We start from the raw sequence: 26251 nt of genomic DNA on the forward strand, positions 1-26251 counted from the left end.
TCCAGCACAGCCCGCACGGCTGCTCGCTCACTGTTGCGTTTTTGTTTGGCACGAAACCTCGTCCGGTGCGTTTCATGCCGCCTCATCAACGCGTCCACCGTGTTCGTTTCCCGTTGCCCCCGTCGCCGCTCACCACCATAGCACGATAGGATTAGCCGCCTAGCAGCAGGACGCAAACACGAGCCGCACTTCCTTTCCGGCGCTGCCGCAGCCGTGTGCGCCGCGCTCATCCGCTTTATTCATTTGTTTCATCAATCCGCGCGGCGGTCCGGTGTGTCGCGTCTCCGCCTCGCTCGCGGCTCGCATCTTCAGTGTGTTTGTTCTTCGCGCGGCGGTTCAATTCGCCTGTGTGTTCACCACGTATACGCCGACAAGAGGCGTGCAGAATCATGGCCGCCAACTTGACTCAAGACCAATTGATCGTAAGTACACACATTTCGATTGATAAACCGTCTGTCTGTCTGCACTGTGCGCGTGTTACATGTTTGCGTTGTACACAATGCGTGAATATTGTGAATCACTCACTGTGCGTTTATCTTTCCAAGCGGATGCAATCAATGAAAATTGCTTGCAACAAAATGCAACGAGGACGTCTGCGCAATTGTTACTCGTGCCACATTTGTACATACGGTTGCGTTAATTGTCATTGTTGCAAACAAATTCGCAACATTTACCACACATACACACAACACACACAGAAAAACACTGAAAAACTGATTTTTCATCTTTCATTCTACATCGTTAACTCATTCACCCTTTGTGAATATTCTCGCCTCGTCGCTTCGTTTAGCGCTGAACGCATCAGCTTTAATTGAAGCAATGAAGCGCGACGTAGGCGTTTTTACTCCGTGTTGGTGTTAATAATTGTTCACGAGTGCTGACACCGAAAAAAATCGTCAGTCGTCGTTGGTTACTTCGGTGTATGGTGCCACAGTTGGTGACATTGATCTTGGTGTAAGTAATGTTTGCACGTGCGTGATAATTCACACGTGCAAAGGGTGAAAACATTTAAATTTAGTGTAAAACCGTAATTATTTCTTTTGTGGTATTATTATTATTAGTATTACGACTTGGTGATAAGACCGCCCACCTGTGGCTTTTGTTTGCCTCGTGTCGTGAAGTTATTGATTTCCTCAAGGTCACTCCATTCGCGAAAACTGTTTCCTTTTATCACCCACTTGTAGGTGGCTAAATAAAGTTTTATTTGTTTTCGGGATAATCACCGGTAAATTTGACTATTGTGCCCGAAATAGTTCAAAATTATTCATTAAATTATGTTGGGTATGAATGAAAACAGGCTTTGATATCATTTCTGCTTGTGATAAAATAAAAATACTATTGATAACGGTTGGTATGCGTAATTTATATGTATGTAAATAAAATACGTTGTGTAAATTTTCCATGAATTCTGCAGTAGTTCATTAGGAAACTATGTTATCGGCACATATTTGACCGATTGACAAGTGTAGAAGTTGTTTTTGTAGAATAATATGCAGGTAATATGTAGGTACGAATGTCGCGATGTGTGTGGATGTGGGTAACCGTTTCGTTTAATCGCGCTGCGACTAGATTTCTTTTTGTTTTCCCGTTCCCTCGCCTCGCCGCGTTTCTAGTTTAGTTGTAATACCTGCACGTACATATAACTTTTTAACAATAATATGTAGTTGGTTTATGTAGGTATGTGTCGTTTAACTACGATTGTATGCTTGACACGGAGAAATAGAAAGCAAAACAATGCCATTTATGTAGGAGACATACTTATTTTTTTATTGGTTTTGTGTTAATGTGCGAATGATTCGAATTGGAATAATTACAGTGGTGGGTAAATCAATATTAGTTGAAATATAGAGTAAGTATTAGTTATTATTGATTACTGGAAAACTATTTGCAATGAAATTATGATTCATTCATAGGTATATTATTCTAGATTAAATTTTATATCTTACGGAGTAAATACTTTGTTCGTAAGATTATTACAGGATAAATTATTAATCAATAAAGTCATTTAGTTATAGGTAGGTTCTAGAAAAGAAGGTTTTTCCAGTTTCTGAAATAGTTTTATCATAAAATTGACGAAATAAAAGTGGTAGGATTAGCAAAGTTTAATAAAAATTGCCATTTTGCAATTTTGATTGCAAATTTGGCCGGGTTATCATTAAATAAGCGGTTTTTTTCTTAGTAATTGTAATCTTAAATAAATACTAATTAATAATTTATAAAATTTATCTAGGGAAATGCATTTTATTTTCTTATTCTCCAAAGCATGCAAAATTTAATTCTGAATAAATTCTTGCCTGAAGATTTCTGTAATAAAACTTGATTACTTTTTGTGTAATCAATTAATAACTGAGTTTATGTACCCTGTGCATATTTAGATGTGCATGTCTTCAAAGAATTCTATTCATGGATACAGAGTGTTTATTTAAAATATGTTATCTTTTTCATATGTTGATTCAAATCGCAATTGGGGAATTTCCACGCATATATTCCATGAAACGTTTATTTTCTCCCGTCTAAAATATTAAGTACACATTATACAATACACATATACAAAAAATGTTCGAAATTTTTGTATAATTACAACCTTGCTGATTAAAAAAAAATAGTTTATACCAGAGAAAAAGTCCATCATTAAATACTAATATAAAACATATAGGGGGAAGTCCCGTAACGCCGGACGGCACCTAGCACCGGACACTCGTACTATTTAAGCTAGTTTAAATCTTTTCATTTCAAAAAACAAGTGAAAGGGGTGCGGGGGGCACACAGGTACAGGATCACTCGTCGTGGCTCGCCAGAAACGCACACGGCCACGGCGGGAGCAGCCGTTTGCTGTTTCAGGCGCAAACTCACGACGTCACCTAAATTTCAATGTAAGTAATTCTAGTATATTTATGCATTTACATTTGAGTGGCATTCAAAGATAAAAGTAGTACTTGATTGTTATCCGTAAAATGGTAGAATATTATTAGATTTTTTAAACAATTTTAGTAGGTACCACCAAATGAACGAAAATGTCTGTCCCTTAGCACCGGACACTAAGTTGTCCCTTAGCGCCGGACAGTAAACATATTGATATTTCTTGTGAGAGAGAGAGAGTGAGGAGATGGCTATGTTGCAGTCAATGCATACATTTAGTAAATGTATACATTTACTAGACAAGGCATACATTCGCTAAAATTCGTAGTTAAAGTATTCATTGTAACTGAAATGAACACATTAGCTAGTGGATGTATGCATTCACGGGCTGCTTCAAGTCAGTGTGTTAAATCCGTTGATTAAATCGTTAAATTCTATCACCCCACCCCCCACCGCCCCATAAATAATACCAAACAAGGTAGCCTACCTAACCATATGACATATTTGAAATGTCCGGTGAGAGGGGTATGGCACAAATATGTGTCCGGTACTAGGTGCCACTTTTTAAAACTATACTTTTTATTACCAAAGTTTGATTGATAGTATTAATTATTTTTTACCAGAGGTTGCATTTTTGTTATTTTAATTTGATTTCTAACTTTGTTATCTACTATATGTCATAATTTAATTAACATTTCTTCAAATATTTTTTGATTTATTTATAAATAACCTTAGGTGTCCGCCACTAGGGGACTTCCCCCTAAATTGTTTATATGCGTTTCGCGTTTATATTTTGCATCGATTGTTTGAGTTTAAGTTTCAATACTCGAGATCAGTCACTCAGTGCGGTTGCGATGCGGTGTCGTTGCCTTAGGTATTATTATCCAATTGGAAAAAATGAGAACATCGAAGGCGCACGTCGGGCTCGGACTCACCTGAGCGCCGACGACACCAATACCACGGGTATAAATAAATACATGCAGGCATAAGAAATCAATGGCATTTAAATTTACTATTTTCTTTTATTCTTTTTATTCAGTTAGCAAAATCACTTTGTTCTTTTTTTTAATGTAAAAACCATTTACTTCGGTACGTATGCACTCAACTGTCTGATTCATAAAATTACGATTTGTTCCAATTGAACGTGACCTCTCACTCTTAGGTATGTAATAATAAAATAATAAACATGGGAGACAAATGGAAACCAAATTTAAACCGTGTCTCATAAGTGAGATATCAGATTGTCATTCAATTTAGCAATACTGCATGTAATTTACTTTCAATTTGCTATAAATAACACGCGGTGACAAGTGTCAGCTTCAATCTCACTTAACATTTATTTTCTACTGATAAAAATAATATCTATTTGAATAAATCACATTTGGCTAGTTTAATTTTATATTCTTCTGCTATTTTCACTTTTAAAGTTCCAGTTTTTGTTTGTTTTGAGGTTCAAAAAGTGGTATTTTAATCACGGACTGCCAATGTACTTTAGTCACATGCTTTAGCCACGAAATGGAACTTGCACGCCATTTATAACCTTACATTTCACTGTAGTGGGTGAGTGAATTTCGAAGATTTAAAATAAAAAATAGAAATACAAAAACTAAACGTGGAAGTAGAGTGGAAGTAGAAAAAATGGCATAAGCATAACGTGGCTAAACATTGTTAAACACTTGACTGATTAAACGCTCGCTTCACTTGCTCTTAATCAATCTCGTGACTAAAAACTACTGTTTATTCACGTGATATTTAATATACTATTATACTTTGTTATTATTTAATGATTAATGCATTCTGCGATAGTTTGTTGAACTTGGTCACGATAACATTAATTTTTCATGTCACTTATCCTATTTAATTGCTATAATCACTGTTTACATGATTACGTAATAATATCCATGCGGCAGCGTGATTTACATTAGCTTGCACTTCTTGGAACATTCATCACATTTGTTTGATCAGTGGCTTATTTATTTGGCGATATTCCTGGAATCTCAACAACATGATTGTGGTTTGTTTCTGTATTGAAATTCCTGATAATTTACGCGTGGATTATATTTTGACGTTTTGCTAATTGGTAACTTGATACTTTCTCATGTTTGTGTATGTGTACGCGAGAGATCGGATAATTTCAGTAAGTGATATTCGTGCTTGTTTACCTATATTGTTTATTCATCGACGCGTTGCGCAATGAAAAGTGGCTGCAAAAATGTCTTGTCGCCGAGCGAATCGTATCGGTGACCCACTTTGTTTAGTATTCTCGTATGCGCGCAAATAGCTCTCGCATTCAATTGATTTGAATGCGAAGCGAGCTGGCCAGCATTGAAATTTGATGAAAATTCCGCACGTATTTCTAGGAATGAATTCAGCTGGGGTGAAATTGCATTAAAGGGGAGACGAAACGGAAGTTTACGGTTGGGATTCTTTTGTGATAGTTTATTTTGGGTTTTTGCTACGGTATAACGGTTTTACAAAGTAATTTTTACAAATCTGCCCGTTTTTTTATATAAATTTTTCCCTTGGCGAGTATATATCTCTAGGGAAACATTTATTATTATTATTTATTATTTAATTTTTATTCTGATTTGGGTTTTTCAAAGTAATTTTTACATAAAATTCATTTCTTTACCTCCTTGGCCATCCGGATCCCTTTTTTTATTATTACATATTAAATTCTCTCTCTTGATGGATCACTTTATTGTATACAATACGCGAATTTTATTTTTATTCTTTTATTTCTGAATTTTAAAACTTTTCAAGGAAATTTGCTCCATCATGACACATCATCCTAATAAAATGTTATTGCACATTTTAAATAACTCCTTACGTACGACTTTAACGACAAAATAAATACCATGCGACAAGTTACACAGAAACCGAATTAAATAACAAGACTCTCCATCTGCATCGTTGAAACGGTTGAAATTCAGCCGTCGGCAATGTCACTCATTAGTTTATATAAACTCAGCGTACAATAGAAACGCGCGCGCTCGACATAAAGTCATAAAACATTCTTCGTTATTTAGTCATTTACTCGCCCATTGATTACACCGGCAGATTGTTTTGTTTGAATTGTAGAAATTCAGGCCACACGGGCATTATTCATGCCATGGCAGCTTTGTGTTTGTATGTTTGTGTGTTTATTTCTTGTTACCCACTGCATTGTCTCCGCGTTGATGAACTTTCTTTGTCTTATCTATGCTGAGATTCAAGAGGTAGCACAAGCACACTTCTAAGCATCTAAACACTTGTGTGTTGTGTATCATGTCATCGCGAATAGAAATAGAAACTTGGCTGTTTGTGTTTACTTTACTCTTGACTCTTTTTTTTACTTTTTAAGTTTTAATGGAAAGGTGCAATTAAAAATTCACTTTTCTTTGGAGGTTAGAATAGTGAGACGCTTTTAAAACATCATCAACGAGAAGAATGCGGATAGAATGTTCGAAAAGAGAATTTTGAAGAGAAATTTCAACGTTGTGATGTTTACAAAATCGCAGCCGTTTAATTTTAAGCTTCGCGGATAAATATCAGGTATTTTCGTTTTAGTTTAAACAAATTGGGATAATAATCAAACTCGACATCCGGTGAATCAATTTGCGTATGTTGTTTATTCGCAAAATTTCCAAATTTCTAAAGATAAAGTAAAATCTTATTTTATGAGTGAAAATTTCCCAATAAACAATTAAATGTCGCCATATGCAGCATCTAGCATTACTCATTTTTATTATAGTATTTCCACGGACAGGACAGGATACTGTCATGTCACACTCGACACGAAAAATAGGTGCTTAAGAGGCGACTCGAAGCTGTTAAAACAGATGCGCAATACTCATACTTGTGGTATGTAATGTATTGCACACTGTACACTCGTATATCTTGTGTGCTGAGATTGCTTCTCAACGAGAAAACATTACCTATCCCACAGTAGTATGCGTTCCGACGCCCGACGCCTTACGCCAAGTTCGGAGCAAACCCACATCCGACATCCTCATCCTCTTTTTTATTGGTTTGTCGGGCAGCCACGGAGAGACATTGAGGTTATTTTTTTTTTCATTTTGGTTTTGTAAGCACGGTTTGAGTAATACTTCGAGGTAATTTATTTATTCATCTAAAAATATGACCGGGATACCAAGATGTGCAAGTTGGGAATTATACAGGGTGTAAAAATAAATTTTAAAATTTAAAATATGAAAAATAAATTAATTAAATGTTTATAAAATTTAAATTTTAAAATTTTTCAAAAAAATTTATTTTTATAATTTATTTTTACACTGAGGTTAAATATAAATAAGTCTATGTATAATGTTGTGAATATATATTGCGTAAATAGGTACTTCCGGCGACCCGGCAGAGACATGAAACGTTGCTTCCGGCCGAGTAGCTGTCGAGGCGTGTTCTCCTCTCCTTCCGGATTGAATCGAGAGACGCGCAAGAAGACTTGCGTCATATTTTACACTCGTAGAGAACATGACGATATTAACACACACGCATGACATTTCTCGAACATCTCACACATTGCATTGGTTTGTAGTCGTCGGAAAGCATGACAGATCAAACGGATTACCCGCAATCACCTCGCCATATGGATGCACTCGTCATCGTCGCACTCGCACATCAACACGTCATCCAACACGCCACGAGTAGTTTTCGAGTAGAGTCACACTTGAGAGCAACCGCACACAATGCACATATACACAGAGAGACACGCGTCATGTTTCGTAGGTGTGATGATGATGATGATTTCTAAGTAGTGGTACTTTTTTTATTTAGTAGAATTTGTATTTATCGATTTAATTATGCATTTAGGTAGAACACATTTTAGATGACGCTTCTTATCTAGATACGCTATAAGTAGTCATTGTTAGTGGATATAGATATAAATATAAATATTGTGTTAGTTAAAGCGTTTATAACTCAAGAACAGTTGGGTTGATTTTGATGATTTATGACTTTTTGGATTCATCTTGATCCAGAATAGCAGAATAAGTAATAAAACATTCAAAATTGTGATCTAAAGGGTGTTAAATATGGGGTGAAACTTGCTATAGAGATTTTATGATACTTACAGTTGAATAATTCAATCAGAGATGGCGCTACAGTATATTAATCGTGACTAAAGTGCTATTTAGCGCACTTAATAATTAATATATTATTAAGTCGTAATGTAAACTAAATTAAAACAAAATAATAAGATAATTGCATGAATAATTAATTTAAAAGCGTTTTTTCCGTGATTTTACTGCATTTAAAAATTGTAATCGTGAAATTAGAATATATGACGCGTAGATAATATTATTCTAATTGAATTTACAACATGGCGCCATGCAAATGTAAACGTTTCGCACCTAAATTAAATAAACACCTCCCGCGGAAAAGTATCAATGAATTGCGCGCTACTTGCGAATTATTTCGCGCACGTTTGCAGTTCCTGTTTGCATTAATCGAATTCACGCCGTAGTTTATGAATGAAACTACGCAGTAATTTTCAATTTTCCTATTCGCAATCTAAACAAACAGCCGCGCCCGCACCAACGCGTTTGAATTTTTTATTTTTCAATCATCTCTCTAACGTTTTATGCTATAACTTAGATGTCGATAATATTTTGTAACCAGATTACTCAACTCCGCACTTATTAACATAATTCTGCTAGTTTACCGTTTCCTTTTCCTCTCTTCGGCTTCCTTTCGCTTGTGTGTACAGTGATGCACGCAAAAAATATTCGTTTATTGCGTCAGGAATTTATCTCGGTTCTATCAACGCCTAGTTGGTGAATTTTGCAATTTTCACCTCATTGCGCATCGCTGCTTTATTATTTATTCGCTTTGCATCGCCTCGCACATGGCAATTAGATTTAACATTTCTATTCGTAATAATTAATTAGTGATGCGTTGTTATGCAACGTTTTGTTCAACTTGTAAACAAAACAGATTGTTGCGCTTCGACGCTGTTTGGCTTTTTGTACTCGTTACGCCTCGAAATGGGTTGGTTCTAATTAATTATGCGAATGTGTAATCCGAATTCGTTCCGCAATTACACTTAAATATTAATTAAAACTTAGTTTTACATGATTGTATAAAATTTACACGTTTTAAATTAATTTGAAATTATTTTCTAGGCGACGAAAAAATTTCTCCAGATTGTCAACGCCCGCTCGCGACATAAACACGACCTGAAGTTTTCGATGGCTGTGAAGTTTCTCTTCGCACGAAAATTTGACGTCGAGCGTGCTATCGCCCTCTATCAGCAGCATGAGGTGACTCGTCAGCGTGAAGGTCTAAGCAACTTTGATCCAAAGGTTGAACCGTTGAAAAGCGAGCTAAAAACTGGAAAATTTACGATTTTGGTAAATATTTTCTTTAAAAAGTAATAAAATTTGTTAGTAATTAATTTGTATTTTTAAATTTTAGCCTAAAAGAGATATCGGTGACGCCGCCATTGCTGTTTTCACAGCACACAAACATATCCCAGCGAAGAGTACACATCAAACCACTTTGCAGGGTGTCGTTTATCAACTGGACGCAGCACTGCAGAATCCCGTCACGCAGCGCTCCGGAATTGTTTTTATCTACGACATGTCCAACTCCAAGTTTTCCAACTTTGACTACGATCTGAGTCAGAAGATCCTGACCCTCCTGAAGGTGAGTCATATTTACTGTTGTTAAACACACATTGCGCGCTAATTACGAGATAATTGATGTGAGTTTGGACTCCGTTACCGTAATTAATCTTATTATGCTATTATGCACTGTCGGCTAGAGTAAATAAGTTAAATTTATTGTATGTTACCATGTGTACAACCAACAAGTTGTTTGGGTTGCATATAGTTATACTTTGATTTAGTCGGGTGTAATATTGGTTGCATAAGTTAACTCATGAGGAAAGTTGGTTGAAGTTTTAATGATGATAGAAATTGATGTTTGTGTTGTGAATGAGTTTTCATTTCGCTTTTGTTTAATGACTTTTATTGACTCGTTTTGTGAGGTTAGGTTGCAGTGCGTGTGGTAATATCATGCGTGCTGCGCCGGTGCGCTGATAACGAGGCGGTGTTTCCAAGGTTGTGTGCGTCTCTTAGATGGCAAGTGCACACACAATACACACGCGCGTGCGCTCCGACTAACGATGATGGTGACGATGCCGCTGCCCGAGGCAGAATCGGTTTCGCGTGCCGCGCGCAATAAAACATTAGCATTAGCGCGCGTGTTTACGAAACCGTGACCCAGAGCCGGCCGCTAGTCGCGATGCGACGCGATCATTAGCGTGTTTTGTTGGTAGTCGCAGCGCGGACGCCGAACATGTGCGATATGTTTACATAACTTTGCGAATTTTTCAAGTTTCCCTCTTGTTAGCGAAGTGTATTTCGATTGATTGAAATAAAATTTATAATAAGGTTGTGAATGTTTGACAGTTGACATATTTGACGTGTTTTTGACATTTGGCAATAGTTTTAAATTTGCCGTTGATGTTTGGAAGAATTTCAGTGATAATATAAGTGAATTTTTGCGATAATCGTGTTAATAATAATAGTGCACGGTTGTTTTCGTTGTTGGTTTAATGCGATGGTATTAGCGCACGTGTTAACCTCCGCAATTTCCATTGGACGTGACCAACACAAAAACGCATCGCATGCGCAGTTTTCACGAAGGTATTTTATGATATTTTGCGTTTTTTGTGCTAAGAAAAGCGGAGAGAAACTATAATTACATGAAAATCAACAATAAATCTTATTTTTGGGATTACAAATTGCTATTTCAAGGTACAAAGGTAATTAGTATGCCTTTGAGTGTCTTAAAAACACATAAATTAGTTTTTTTGAATTTTGACATTTAATTTTTCAATTTTAAATAGAATATTGATAAATATCTAGAGAATTAGAGAGGCGTCTTGTACAAAAATGGAAACTTGATTTGGCCAAACAGTTTAGTCGGTATTTATGGATTAGTATTGTTATTATCCGTCTAGTATGGATAGTTTCGCAGCGGTTGTAACAATACTTTACTCTGTGACTCACCGTCTCACGTTATATTTATTTTGCAAATAATATGACCTAATATTAACATATCCGCATGGTATATGACTAAAATTGGTTGTTATCCACACGGTAGTTCTGTTATCTTAAGGGATGCGCCGCTGCGCATGCGTGGCCGAACGCGGCGTCGCGACGACACGACGACCGGCGTCGCACGACGAACGCGACTGACGTGCACGTAACATCATCGATTGCGCCAACCCGCGCGCTCCATCGTCGTCGTCGGGCGCTCGTTTGCTGTGTCCGCGAACCGAAAACGAACTCAATTCGCCATTCGGAGTCGACGAAATAAATACGAAACACACACGCACTCGCGCGATGAGAATTCGTAAACCGTACGCGTTTTGTGCTTCGGGAAATAAAAGTTAAATTCATCTTCTTCCTTCGGCTGGTGCGAGGATAGTCGTCCACTTCCGAAAGGAACTGATATCTCGAAGGAAATCGGCGCTTTTCCGGCGGCGCGCGGTGTATGCCAGTGGCAGCAAGTATTAATAAACTTGCAGCCGGGGCGCGGAGCAGGCGGCAAAAATATCTGCGCGCCGAACATCAGGAAGTGATTAAGTATCGCGGCCGGACAAGACATGGGAATTTAACCTGTGATGTGCTAGAATTTACTCATACTGCAGGGGAAAATAAGCAGAGATCTACTTTACCGATTTAGCAGCAAACAGCAAACAAGTGAGTAATACGTATTGAAATTGAAAGTGATGCGTCCTGATGTGAATTATAAATATAAATAATAATAATAATAATGCAGTAATGCGCGCGTTAATAACATAATAAGCGTCAATTTGTGCTCGTGCGGAGCAACGCGGTCGAAATTGACGATAAACTAGGGAAGCTAAGCTAGGCTCTGACTTGTGGACACACTGCACAAGAGCTTTTTACTGCGAGCGCGGAGCAAATAGAGCAGACACAATGAACGCGCTGCTCTCGGTACGCTTCGGAGATCCTCTTTTGTATGCGATGTGTGCGTGTAAGCACAAAGAAAAGCACTGTGCGAAAATGATACCGATAGGTTCAATATTGCGACGGCCAGTGTCCTGTAATCAGTCTACGGACACAAGTTTATTATTTCCTTCTTAGCGTCAGGAATGTCAGATGAAAACGATGACTAATAACCTGCTGTTTTGCTGTGGTAGGGAGAAAGATTTATTTTATTGCGTAATGTTTGAAAATTGATGATTTTTCAACAATTTTCTGACCTAAATTTAAGATGTATGACTCATTATTGACAAATGTGTCGCGTTTGTTTATGAATGTACTTTGCAACTATTGCGATTTAGCGCTGAATGATTTAAGATTAACTTCAGTCACACTCCAAACTTAAATACCTACCGAATTTCGTATTTAATTATAAACCGTAAGCATTAATGCAGTGTCATACATTTTGTGAGAATATTCAGCGAGTTGAGTTGAGTGCGTTACCTCGACACACAAATTTATTTTCGTTTCTGTTCGCGAATCTTTCATTTAATTTTATTTTTGCTTTTTGATGAAATTAATCATTAATAAAAATTAATCTTATTAGTTATAATTTAATCTCTTAATTGGTCTTTATTGAATTGTATGTTTTATTTTTGGTCGAGTGTGGATTATACTAATTACAAAAAATGTGACGTTTGTATGCGAAAAGTCTGCGGCGTATTATTCCGAGAAGTTGATGCCACTCATCATCGACTTAGGTTTTGTTTCGTGAAAAATAAAAGTCGCGGAGTAAAATGAAATAGAGTGTATTTCACGAATTTCTCATTACGTAATGCTTATTATGCCCGTTTCGAATATGTGTACCTGCGTTTAACGTGTAAAATAATCAGGCGAGTTCATGGAAACTCAGCGACCACAACTCGGGCAGTCTGGCACGATGGAGAATACGCAGAAGGCGAATTTCTACGAGTTGAGAGTTTTGATAGGTGTCATTATGTGCAGGCATGCAAGCAGCATGCACACAGGTACTTCAGGGGGAAATCAAAAGGGAGCAAAGGTTACGGGTCGAGGGTTGCGACCGAAGTAAAAGGGCAGAAGCAGAGGGACGTTTGTTTGGTGAGCTTTGAATTACACTACTGCTAGGGTGAGTCATCCACCAACAGCACATGTCAAGTTAGGTTATGTTTATGTTTATACTCATTTTGTGACAAGTAAAGTTGCATAACTTACAACTTAAGCTATGGAAGAAGTATTTAATATAATATATTATTCAGATATTCCTTGTTTACGCTGCTATTAAACAAAAACAATAAAACAGTAACACGTGTCTGACAATGAATAATAAATAATTACATGCGGCGTACACGAAGTGTGTGGTGTGTGGTGCGTTTAATAGCCTCGTGTATTATTCGGTTTTATTTCGTTTAATTAAGTGCATGAAATTTCCGTTTGCTTGGCTTGGCGTTGTTTTATTACTGCATGTTAGCAAAGTGTCTACCTGCCGACAATGAACATGACAAGGTGGTTGCAAGAAATGGGTCATTTTTTATGCAGCTTTTCACGCGCCGATTCCGAAAAAGGAAACCATTAAAAATAGAGTACGTGGAAAAACGCGAACGGGGAAAATAAAGTAATATAAAAATGCGGCGAAGGTCTGAAGATCGATATTTCACAGAAAGGTTGTGTATGTGGCGACGATTTGTCGTAAGTTGAAATATGCGGATGGGAATAGAAATGTGAGTTGCGCTGACTTTGATGGAGTTCACTCGAATTTGTGGGGCTTATATCGATTCGATTTGGAACTGGACCTCGGCTGGCCTCTCTGAAATCGGGAAGGACGTACGAGTATCTCGTGTACATCGAGTATCGATTAGCAAATGGCCGCCTACGCAGATCAAGCGCAAATTAGAAATAACTAGCTATTAGCTACACATTTATATTATATCATGCAATGCAATCGATGTTAAAAGTTTACTTCTGAGGTTAGGAAACATAAGTTCTGTTTGGTGTAATGTTGGTTGCCTGTGTTTTAGGATAAATTATCATTCGGATTGTTTGTATTCTCACTTTCTCTCGCTTTTCGCTCATTTCTCCTATTAGGAGAGATAATAAATTAATTACAGCACAAGGCGGCCTAATTTACGACTTCCAAAGAGTGTTAGTAATTGCCATGCGGCACGAAGCGCTGGAAAATAGACAAAACTAAGTAATGTACATATGCCGCGCACGAAATCCGAATAAATTAACTCACGAAAAGCAACACACCCTCGGTTTGGTTAATTCTATGAATGCATACTAAAAAACGTTAAACTAGGGCGCAAAAGGGCAAAGAAAACGCCCTAAAGTCACACGAATCACTTAACTGCTTAACAAAACTAAAATTATGCATAAATCAAAGTAAAAAGCAGTAATTTTAATCAAATCAAGGTTAAACACGCACTTAAAGTTAAAATTTAAAGTTTTTTTTTGTTGAATGAAAGTTTTTCTTGGCACGCATTAACGTGCCAAAGATTTTAAAGTGATAATGATGGGTTTATTTAAAGTGTGAAACATTATCTAATAGTTAAATTTATATTTTACTTCAAAAACACATTTAATTTTGTTAAATATGAATAATTTACAAAAATCTTAACCTAGTGAACATTATATTCATTATCCAGGTGAATTTTAAATGTTAAAAATTTTGTTTACGCTTTTGTGCACATTAAGCAATATAATTGCTTGAATTATTCAAACGATTACGTTGTTGTGGGCTGTTACCGTTTGTTGTGATGTGCGTGTGTTGAAATGCTCTCCGAGTTTGAATTCAACTTCCTTTTTATTTAAATTCGTATTTTATACTTATCTTTATCTCGGTACATTCTGAAGTTTTATTTATATTGAGATTCTTTTCCAGTGAGTACTCGGCGGGCTGCAAATTATTCGCGTTAATGCTCGCTGGCTGCTTGCGTTTTTCTTCGCGCCTGCTTTGGTTTTGGTTTCATGCTTTCTGCTTTTTTTGCGCGCGCGCGCACGCGAATTCTTTTCTCTCGTTGTGTTGTGCCGCTGCTCATCAGCGAGCGCTTGTCTGCTAACAAGAATAAGAGCGGCGGTTGAAGACGCGTTGCGTCAAATTTCCGAATTGTGATTGCTTTAATCGCCGCCGAGTTGTACTTCCTGGTTCAGTATACGTTTTCGTTTCGCGCTGCCAACACTCTAAAAGAGTTACATATTTCGTACAGAAAATATTTAATGTTTAAGATGGTATTTGATGGTTAAAATGTTTTTAAATTGTGTTTTTAAATGTTTTTATTTTGTGATTTTCAGGGAGGTTATCCTGCTAAACTGAAGAAGGTGCTCATCGTGACGGCCCCGCTGTGGTTCAAAGCACCATTTGGAATTTTGCGACTGTTTGTGCGCGAGAAACTGCGCGAGCGCGTCTACACCGTGTCGGTGGCGCAGCTGTGTACGCACATCCCCCGGGAGTCGCTGCCCACGCAGCTGGGCGGCAATCTAGTTCTGGATCACGATGGCTGGCTCGCCGACTGTATGCAGTCAATGACTACCAGGGAGGATTCACCAACACCCGACTACGGTAAGTTTTTTCTGCTTTTTTCTGCAAAATTTTGATTTAAACTTTAATTTTATTCCAGATGGCAAATCGCCATCGTCGCCGGATAAGCTCATCAACTCGGACATTGAGATCTCAGCATCCCCCAATAACATAAACAACATGGAGAGCAGCTGGGCCGAGGAGGGCATCATGAACCCGCCGAGCAGTGCCTCTTCGGGCTTCTCCGACGACGACTCCTTACACGGTGACGGCGCCGTGATGAGTGTCCAACAGCTGGTCGAACATGTCCGTGACGCAGGCCGCGAGGGTCTCACTAAGGAATACGCGGAAATTCGCGCACGTCCACCAGAGGGTTTGTTTGCCTGCGCGCGCCTTAAGAACAACCTGCCGAAGAACCGCTACACGGACGTGCTGTGCTATGATCATTCTCGCGTCATCCTCACTGAATTACCCGGCGAGCCGGACAGCGACTATATACATGCTAACTTTGTCGATGGGTACAAGCAGAAGAACGCTTTCATTAACACGCAAGGCCCGCTGCCGAAGACAACGCCTGATTTTTGGCGCATGGTTTGGGAGCAGCACACGCTTGTGGTGGTGATGACCACGCGCGCAATGGAACGCGGGCGGGTCAAATGTCATCAGTATTGGGAGAGCGATGTGGATCGCGAGACTGCCTACGCCGAGTTTATCGTACGCACCATCGCCATTGAGTCAAACGCTGACTATACCGTTTCGACTATCGAATTAGTTAATAACAAAGTAAGTATTATTCACATTTTAGGTTTAAACTGTTTAATTTATGATATTTTTGTTTTAGACGGAGGAAACAAGACAAGTTTCCCATTGGCAGTTTACCTCGTGGCCGGATTATGGCGTCCCGCACACGGCGAAAGGACTCATTGAGTTTCTAGAGCGCGTGCGTCAACAACAAGCGACTATGGTGGCAGCACTGGGCGATACGTGGGCGGGGCATCCGCGTGGTCCACCGATAATTGTCCATTGCAGCGCTGGTATTGGTCGTACCGGTAAGTTTTATTATTAACTTTTATTTTATTAATTTGAAGCAAGATTTTAAATTTTTTTATGTTTTAGGGACTTTCTGCACGTTGGATATTTGCATATCACGGCTCGAAGACGTTGGCACCGCGGACATCCGCGGCACAGTCGAAAAGATCCGCTCGCAGCGCGCATACTCGATACAAATGCCCGACCAGTACATCTTCTGCCACATCGCTCTCATCGAGTACGCGGTGATGAAGGGCCACCTTCAAGCGGCACTGCTGCCCGAATTCGCAGCCGAAGACGATTCGGAGTGAACGAACATATATTAAAACACGATACTGTGAACAAACACGATGTGCTGTGCGATTTTTGTCCGGTTATTGATAAGGTATTTTGCATTAACGCTAACGAACGAAATGATAACGAATCCGCGCGCGTCGCGTCGACGCAGAGCGGTTGTTTTTATATTGTATTCATGCCTCTTATAATGACCAATGATGCGGCTCGCATTCGATTGGTGGGCGTGTGCGACGTTGCCACCGATCGGATGAAATCGTAGCGATGGGAAAACTTGTGATTTTTTTCATAAGAGTGTGACGACGTATTTATTTATGCGGTTTATTTATGCGGAAGGGTTTGCGCTGTAGAGAGGGTTTTAATTTGTATAGATTTGCGCCATTGCACGCAAGTTGTTTAGATCTGCATTGCTTTCATAAGTTGACATAACACAAATCCATCCAATTCAATGAACACTAATTATAGATTACAATATTTAAAGAGTTCATATAATATTGCCAAATTAAATCTATTACAATACTACATAGCAACAACACCGAAAAACAGAACATAAAATTAATAATGCAGGAGGTTGAAAACATAAAATGCAAACATAAAATCGTTCGTTTCAAACAAAGTTCCTTAAGATTCAAAATGGCGTCGTACATTCTCTCATCGCTGACAAAATGAAACGAACTTGAAACATGAAGGGATGGTTTCTACAAGACTGCAAAACGGTTTTAAGATTAACTAAATAAATAAACTAGCTAAAATGAAAGTAAACAATTACCGAAGAAACAAAGGGATGCAAGCGATGTCACATTGACAGCCGGAAAAGCGGAAAACAAAAAGAACTGAATTAAATCTAAAAAAAAATCTAGCAAAAATGTACCTTGTTACCTTTTTCGATGCGAGTTTCCAATTGGTTGCCCCTTTGTTTGTTTTGCATGTTTCGAATTGTCGGTCTTTTTATACGAATCACACCGCCGCCAGCTCTGATAACTTTGATAATTTATTACAACCCCAATGTTTATTGTAAATGTTTGTATGAATGGATTTTAGTTTTTAATTGTAACGTTGGGCGAAGGCGAGGTGATGAACACTTGATTATCTCAACATAGTACAATCGATTTTGCTACACTATGATTCTAACTATTAACGATCTAGGAAAATGAGACATTCATTTCAATGTTTGTATATCTTGTCCTTCTGCTTGTTATTGCGTTTCGATTTGTGAATCACGCTGTCTGGACAACGGCAGTGTGGTTTCTGAATCATAATTGTGCATTATAAATACTTGTTTTATATTTATTACCCAAAAATCTCGTTTTCATCTCTTTTATTGTCTAAATCAAGTTTTGTCTATGTATTGTATATAATGTATCCATGATTATTATTTCTTTGAAAACGATATACAACAAAATAAGATACAAATGATGTATTCTTTTAAAATGATCAAAAACATCCTAAAAATTTATACTTTTGCCTGAAAGCTGTCCTGTTTTCTTGGTTTATTATTTATATGTATGTTTGGTTGCCTAGCTAAATTCTAAATTATGTTTTATGAATTTTTATTGCAATTTTAATATTTTTGCGTTTATGGATTCAATTAATGACTTATTTTAGTTGTGAATCATAGTAATATTTTTATGTAAGTGGTTTTAATTTAAAATTTGTAAAAACAAATAATTCGTTTTGTTTTATAATTGCTAGATGCCGCTAGGTACACGATGCAGGTATTTTTGTGCGTGATGATTGGCCGGCGATTCTCCGCGCGGTGGGCAGTGCGCACCGCAAGAAGTGTCAACGCGTGAACATGGCCGACGGCGCGACCGACGGCCAGCCGCACCACCAACAACACCGCCATCCGCAGGACGCACGCCGCCAGCCACCGCCACAGCCGCATCAGCCGCAGCCGGTGCAGTCGCAGCGAGTGCAGTGCAACGCGTCCGCCACGATGCGCGTGGCGAGCAACGGGCCGCGTGTCGTCACCATCAACAAAACTGAGACGGGGTTCGGTTTCAACGTGCGCGGCCAGGTGAGCGAGGGCGGCCAGCTACGCAGCATCAACGGAGAACTTTACGCCCCCCTGCAGCATGTCAGCGCTGTCTTGGACCAAGGCGCTGCCGAGCAAGCCGGAATCCGCAAGGGCGATCGCATTCTCGAAGTGTAAGTGCACATACATTTTACTTTCATTCTTTTCATTCAACAAAAAAACACACCGGTGATCGAACCGGATCCGCGATCGATCTTATTGGTCGATACATCGATGTCGTTATTGACGTTACCATGGCAATGCCATAACAACGCTCTTGTTTCCATGATAAATTGTGTGAAATATCGATCGGTTGGACGAGTTGCAAGTCTTTAAAATTCCGCATCGCATGATTGCATTACAATTTCACTCCATTCTTTTGAGTGCATTGCTTGTGCAGTCGACGTTGCGATTTGTATGCGTGGTTGTTTTTTTTATATGCGCGCAACAAATACAAACAGCTACGCAGCGTTTCAGTTTCATTTCGTTTTCTGTGTCAACGTCGAGTCATTGCGATTGATCATATTATACAACCATTAAATGATTAAACTATCGGTTTCATTGAGGACATCAATCAAATCAGTCATGTCAAAGCTAACAAGACAAAACGCAATCGATTCACAAACCAATTTTATCAGAAATGTTCTATATTAATTAATTTTTAATAACATTTTAAGGTTATTATGTCAATACGTTTAAATTATAATATTTCTGCTATATTTTCTTATTTAAATTATTTTTCTTTTACTAATGATTGTTTTGCGTTATAAAAATAGAGTTATTTGCAAAGGCATCTATAAACGTTCGAAGTTGACATTGATTAATTATGTGTATTTGAATGTGAACGCTCCGCTTGGCAGATTTAACAGTAACTGTACATTTTTTGTAAGTGCGCACGTAATTTAGTTGTATGTAATGCTGATTTGTTGATATGCTGGCAATTGAAATATGTGCTTGATGGGTTTAAACGGTTTAAAGTGTTTATCATGTACATTGCGATGCGTTTCGGTAGCGCAGCCGGCTTCACCGAGTGCGAATCTACAGTTATTGGATTACATTAGCCTGCAAATGATGGGCGCGTGGCGAATCTAAAAATAAATAACGACGAAGTAACAAAACGTTTTATTTTTGTTATTTAATTACATTAGTACGAATTTAGTACGTATGATACTAAAATGTGCGTAATATAAGTAATATGCGTGTTGGAATTTGCTTCTCTCGCGCAAATGTACATTTTAATATTATTATTTTAGCATAACTAATCACTTCAAGTGTTGCGTTTGCTGTAGGCTCACAGGTTGTGTTGCTGAAGAACTGGTTACATAAATGTTTTTTGTTGTTTGCGCGAGGAGATGTGAGTTTGCACGCGAAGCAGACGTCGATGTTCGAATGAAATGCGATTGCAACTCGGCAAAGAAGCGATTCGCTGCTTTAATTAGAGTTCATGAACATTTCTGACCTTTTGGCGCATTGTGAGTCGAAACAAAGCATTCACTGCAAGTATCTATGTCGAAATTGATTTATCTATCTTGTATATACTTGTGGTAGAAGTAAAAACGGCTTAGACGAATAGAATTATCTTTTTTGATTGGTTTATTACTACACAGTAGTTTTGATAGAAAGAAGACTTTTGAAGAAATCTTAGAGTACAGGTAAAAACGAAAAGTTTTGTTTGTTTGTCTTAAAAAAAAACAAAAAAAGGAGAAATCTTAGGGTGCGAAATACCGGTATTTAAAAAAAATGACACGGTATTACCCTCGAAATACCGGTTTTTCATTCAATATTTACATCCCTACTAGAGACTTGTCCAGGTTAACCACCCAGGCATACTTGAGCACTAAATCGCTGCAAACTGTCCTTTTATATCTTTGGACTACCCGCAAAAAGTGGTGGGGGTAAAACCTCGCTTCGTTGATCTACGCGCGCAAATTCAAGTCATCAAGAGTCTTTTATTATTTATAAGACATACTTATGATTAAAATCGTAGCAAGTTGTATATTCAGTTGCCTAATGCCAAGAAGCAAATTAAATTTACTTCATCAATATAACGAATATCATATTCCAGTTCACCAACAAACAATTTGTAACTTATGAAACCAAATTATACGAATTCACTCGAAATGATTGATCGAAATAAATGCTGTAATTAAAGTTAAAGTTTAAAGATCACAGTGGAGCATGACGACAAATTAAACACACGTGTAGCGTCGCTTACGCACTTACCGACGCGCTTTTACGGTTCAACGCGATGTTGTCGTTAAGTTTGGGTTCGTGTTTAATTATTATCGGTCGCCGGCAATTATATGTTTAAATGCGACAATGTTTTTCCTATTTGTCCGCACAAATTGACTCGCTCACGTAGCTACAATCTATAATTAAATTTGATTTACATACGTGCATTTTAATTAATTTGCTCTGAGGCCGCAGACAAGACGCAGAAACGCATATAGAAACAAAACGAGATATTTATTGAGTGGATTAATATTTATACTTAAATATTATCAGGTTTTTGTATAAATTTTGTATGAAAATGGAAAATTTTCGTGATTGACTTTGAGTTATTTCTTTATTAACTTGATTCTCTTAGGTCGAGGCTCAACAAGTCAAGTTAAAGACAAGAGAAAGTATTTTATAAAAGACACACACTCTTTTTATTTATCTTAAAGGTCAGTTGCCATCGAGCACGTTGTTTGTACCTACGCGCCGACGACGTTTCAATCGTCGCGCAACTTCCAATCTTGAAGTCAGTCATTACTCTTGTTTTCATTCATTGCTACCAGCGGTGGATTTGTTTTTACTCATTTTTTTGCCAACGCGGTTTTTTATCGATAGAGTTCGGTGTGGTTCAGTTCAATTTTTTTCGATAAGCAACCAAACATAAAATTTTATTGCCACCGGCTTATCTACAAGAGGAAAACACTTGTCACGCGCGCATCATTGTCTCCTCCACGGTAGAATCGTGCGTTGTGATTGGGGATAATCGATGTTGTGTTTACTTAATTTTTGTTATCTGAGGCAGCGCCGGCGGGCGCGCGCTTAAAAGTGGCGAACCTTTTACCTAAATGTCATATCTGTGCGCCGCGTCGTGTTTCGTTGTTGTTGCAGCGCGTGAAGTGTGCATGATCGATGGCAAATGCCTTAAAATGTTGAGCTATCACGTGTGTCTACCATATGTTAATTGTACTTCGTACAATAGGTAAAGATAACTATTTCTTAAGACGTTGAAATTAATTTGGTTGTGTTTCTTGTTACAGGAATAGTGTGAATGTCGAGGGTGCTACGCACAAACAAGTCGTCGATCTTATCAAATCCGGTGGAGATGTTCTCACACTTACTGTTATCTCAGTTACGCAGCAGGTAAATGTTTATTAGTTTCGAGTAGAAAACCAGAAATATATGTCGCCAAATCTCAAGGTCGCGCATTCCTCTATCGCAAAGTTTAAACTAAAGGTTACCATTGTGACATTTCGTTAAGTGTAGAAAAAAGTTTGCATCAAATGTATCTCTGTATGTCGCAATAAGCTGACCCAGATTGCGACGCGCCTCTCTCGCATCTTGTGCACGACGAAATAATAAATTTGAATGCGTTTTAGGAAGCCGAAAGGCTGGAGCCGTCCGAAGAGCACCAGGGCTATACGTACATGGACTACAGCGAGAAGCGCTCGCTGCCCATCTCGATACCCGACTACAATTACAATGAACGCGGCGGTGAGCGCTATGTCGCCTTCAATATCTACATGGCGGGGCGGCATCTGTGCTCGCGGCGCTATCGTGAATTTGACCAGCTGCATCAGGACCTCAAGAAGGAGTTTGTCGGGTTTACGTTCCCGAAGCTGCCGGGAAAGTGGCCGTTTAATCTCAGCGAGCAGCAGCTGGATGCACGCCGTCGTGGGTTAGAGCAGTATCTTGAGAAGGTGTGCGCCATCAAGGTTATTGCGGAAAGCGATGTCATGCAGGAGTTTCTTACTGATCATGATGATGAGTCGAATAGCAATCCTGTTGATTTAAAGGTGAATAATTTTTATTTTGTAAAATAAAAGATTTTAATTTAATTTTGTTGTTTTATAGGTTTTGTTGCCAGACCGTGAAGTAATTACGGTAACTGTGAAGAAGAGCGCGAATGCAGATGAGGTTTATGCGGCTGTAGTGAAGAAAGTGGGAATGAACAAGCAGATTGCCAAATATTTTTATTTATTTGAAATTGTCGAATATAATTTTGGTAAGTTTAAAATAAGAATATTTATGAAGATATTATACTAATATGTTTATTTGTAGAGCGGAAATTGTTGCCTTCTGATTACCCGCACAATTTCTACATTCAAAACTACACCACAGCGACCAGTACCTGTTTGTGCATCCGGAAATGGCTGTTTTCCATCCCTAAAGAATTAACGTTGATGTCGGATGCTCTCGCTACTTCATACATCTTTTGGCAGGTAAATATTTAATAGATTTTGTTTTATGTAATATTTTTATTGAATGTGTTTGTTATTTAAGGCTGTGGATGAAGTAAATCGCGGTTATATCCAAGCCGGCGAACGCCTCTATCAGTTGAAAGCCCTCCAGGATCAAACACGCGCCACCGAATATCTGCGACTGGCGCGTGAGCTTGCCGGCTACGGCGAGGTGGTGTTCCCGCACTGTGGATGTGATTCGCGAAAAGGTGGCCACGTTATTGTCAGTGTGGGCACGGTAGGCATCAAACTACACGCGTGTCGCGAAGATGGCACTCTCGAAAGTCAGGTGGTCGAGCTCGCTTGGGACTCAGTCGCACAATGGGAAGTCGACGACGAGGCGATGGCGTTCTGCCTAAAATATAATCGCGCTGATAAAGCGCCGAGATGGGTTAAAGTGTTTACGCCTCATGTATGTATTCAAGATAATCAGTTAGCGCCTATTTGATTCGTTTTGTTTTAGTACCTGTACTTGATGGACTGCTGCGAACGAATAATGGAAGAAAGCAAGTGGGTCGACACCGGCGAGAGAATAGGCAACTGAATAGCATAAGAATCTCGCGTAACGCGCGCTCTAAATCACATACTTCACTCCTCACCTAGTTAGGGCATACACTTTTCTCCCCTTCAGAGGGATGCCAATGATTGTATATTGTTATCGATAAAGACAAGAGAAAAACGAAGGTAATAATGAACAGAACACAGAAGACGATGGTCTGTTTCACGTAGATTGTAATGTTTAATTGTATATCATGTCATTTCCACTACGATTGCTAAGACATTTCGGACATAACGCAATTTTTCAAACCCACTTCGGTAACGAGGTGAAATTCTAAGACTAAGAATGTGTTACTAGTGTGTGGTAGTTACTGGTTAATAGTTAGCACAAGTATTATCTCCTCTACTTGAAAATTGTTTATTTGTTTGATTGTTTTTCATGCAACTTAAGTGTTACTTGTGATAGAAATATTTAAATTGATTGGATATTCTAACAATGGGGAGGAAGAGAACACACACACACTAAGCAAAGTAATTAAATTTAATGAAAAAGAACTTTATTATATAGGTAAATAAATTGTGTACAATTGTGTAATGTTGTACATGAACAGATAGGCGTAAAATTATCAAGCATACTATATTGTAAGCATAACTATTAGGTGTTAGAAATCATTCATATATGTTTAACAATGCAAACAAGATACACAAAACAAAGAGATTCTGTAAAGTATTAGCAAAACTGGAACGGGAGAATTCCGGAGGAACGTTACGTCATATATTCTATTAAGTTTTATTATAATTTTGCTCAAGAGAAATGCGTGCGACGAGTAGACTCACGCGAGGCGCTATTTATGCAGTAATTAGATAAATGTAATGTAATGTACTGAAAGTACAGAGCTGTGCGAAAGTCGAGTGATGCGATTGTCGATAGCAGGACACTGCCATAGTATTGTAATTAATAAAGCGCGCTTGTGCGCTAGGCGGAAGGATCGTGATTGACCCGAGAGCAATCATCACAATGTGCTGCGTCCACCTGGCACATACACATTGGACATATTAACATTCACACAACACACACACAAACACCATGCATTAATTGATTAGTGAATAATTTTGCCGCCTTTTTTGCGATTGGTTGCGCATAATCAAACCGAGTGTAAGAGACGTCGTGCAAACAAATGCAATATAGAGTAAATTAAGTACTTCTCGATTCGTACACATGTACATACATAATCTGGCATTTGGTTGGGAAAGCGTCGTTGCGCCGGCGATAAACTACCTGATGATACATGGTGTCTTAAAAAACGATTTTCGCATTTTTGTTGTTAAGTTTCGAGAATGAAAATGTTTATTGTGATATTTATCCCTTATAGCTTTACATTACAATAAATGATAACTATTGTAAAACTCTAATGTTACGTACGTATATCTTGTCAGGTTCATGAAATTTGATTATTATTATTACATCTCTATTTCGTATTTATTTACTTGTATGTAATTCTTCAATCAATATTTTTAAAGTGTTTTGTAACCATACACAATGCAATCTTAATTGTAATTTAAAGATGTATTAATTTTGATGAAGATGTATTTAATACGTTTTATGTTTGTTTCAGGAGTCTTGCAATCAAACGTGATCTCCCAGCAGAGGATTCAGATCGTGAGTATTAAAACTGTATCAGTTTTATAAATGACTTATCAGATTAATCCATGAGAACGCCACAAGAATATGAGTTGAATTTGTGTTTTAAACGCGAATGATTTGTTGAATAGCGAAAGAGTAACTGCATTGCAGTTTTCTGTGATAGGGTAGCACTAGTAGATGTATTCGAAACGAGATGGCGCTAGCGGTTTGATGTTGTTATTTGTTCTTCTCATCGCTCCAAGGTGGCGCTAGTGTCGCTTTACTTTGGCTATTTTCCTTTTCTACTTACTAGTGTTGATTTACTGCGGTGCTTGCTCAGTCGTACGCTCCTGTGCGCTGTGTACGTTCTCGGCTCGGCAAATCTTTGCATCTTCTCTAGTTTCTAGATTGGAATTCGGTATTATGTGCGGTTCTGCATGTCTGCGGTAGGATTTATTTGGTTCACATTGTTATTTCAATTAATTTCTTTTCTGAAATTTAGTGCACAAGTAAGTTAATAATTAAATAATTTTGTAGGTTTAAATTAGTCATTGCAAATTTTATTATTTTCATGTGTAAAGTAGATAATCCTTTTTCTGATCTTTTAGCTTGCCGGCTAGCGAAGTAAAATTAAGAATCCGGCTACATTTTTTAAAATTCTAACTATCGTAACGTGACACGCTGAGATTTGCCGATGTTACCCACTTGTTTTAAATCTTTGTCATTAATTTGAATTGGTTCTTACAACGGTTTGAACCGGGTAATGTTTATATCGTCTTCGAGTAATGTTGAATGAAAAATTGGTTTTGTTTGATCTAGGTGTTTTGAATATGATCATTTTTTGTACTGATGGTTACATTGCAGCATAGTACATGTACTACTTGCATTAAATGGTGAGTGTTGAAATTCTTTATTATTTTATAAACGGCGCTACTATCTGCTTAGTTCACATTGTCTATCAACTCTTTTACCTGCTTAGTCGGTCATGTA

The 26251-nt window shown here is 38.2% G+C and overlaps 2 protein-coding genes and 1 long non-coding RNA gene across 4 annotated transcripts; all 3 read left to right on the plus strand.

Annotated features, from left to right (window-relative positions):
* Window positions 1-18084, plus strand: Ptpmeg2 (Protein tyrosine phosphatase Meg2). Its single transcript, XM_065314902.1, has 7 exons — window positions 1-422; window positions 8979-9206; window positions 9271-9501; window positions 15123-15390; window positions 15449-16131; window positions 16190-16397; window positions 16465-18084. The coding sequence occupies exons 1-7, from the start codon at window positions 390-392 to the stop codon at window positions 16686-16688; spliced, it is 1875 nt and encodes a 624-aa protein (XP_065170974.1). The 5' UTR covers window positions 1-389; the 3' UTR covers window positions 16689-18084.
* Window positions 5891-8025, plus strand: LOC135800745 (uncharacterized). Its single transcript, XR_010550217.1, has 3 exons — window positions 5891-6393; window positions 6593-6899; window positions 7193-8025. It is a non-coding gene; the product is annotated as an uncharacterized lncRNA (long non-coding RNA).
* Window positions 18085-18448: 364 nt separating the features above from the next.
* Window positions 18449-25050, plus strand: Snx27 (sorting nexin 27). Of its 2 annotated transcripts, none has more exons than XM_065313918.1 (7): window positions 18449-18819; window positions 21940-22042; window positions 22279-22695; window positions 22754-22904; window positions 22961-23121; window positions 23183-23551; window positions 23603-25050. In XM_065313918.1, the coding sequence occupies exons 1-7, from the start codon at window positions 18467-18469 to the stop codon at window positions 23681-23683; spliced, it is 1635 nt and encodes a 544-aa protein (XP_065169990.1). In that variant the 5' UTR covers window positions 18449-18466; the 3' UTR covers window positions 23684-25050. The 2 variants fall into 2 exon arrangements, with proteins under 2 accessions (XP_065169990.1, XP_065169991.1); XM_065313919.1 differs by lacking the exon at window positions 18449-18819 and adding an exon at window positions 21545-21881.
* The last annotated feature ends 1201 nt before the right edge of the window (window positions 25051-26251 follow it).

The sequence above is a fragment of the Atheta coriaria genome, unplaced genomic scaffold (genome assembly GCF_025399875.1).
Source record: "Atheta coriaria isolate IRGN ID8LTWV9N9 unplaced genomic scaffold, Caltech_Dcor_3.1 hic_scaffold_10_pilon, whole genome shotgun sequence".
In the NCBI taxonomy this organism is placed as follows: domain Eukaryota; kingdom Metazoa; phylum Arthropoda; class Insecta; order Coleoptera; family Staphylinidae; genus Dalotia; species Dalotia coriaria.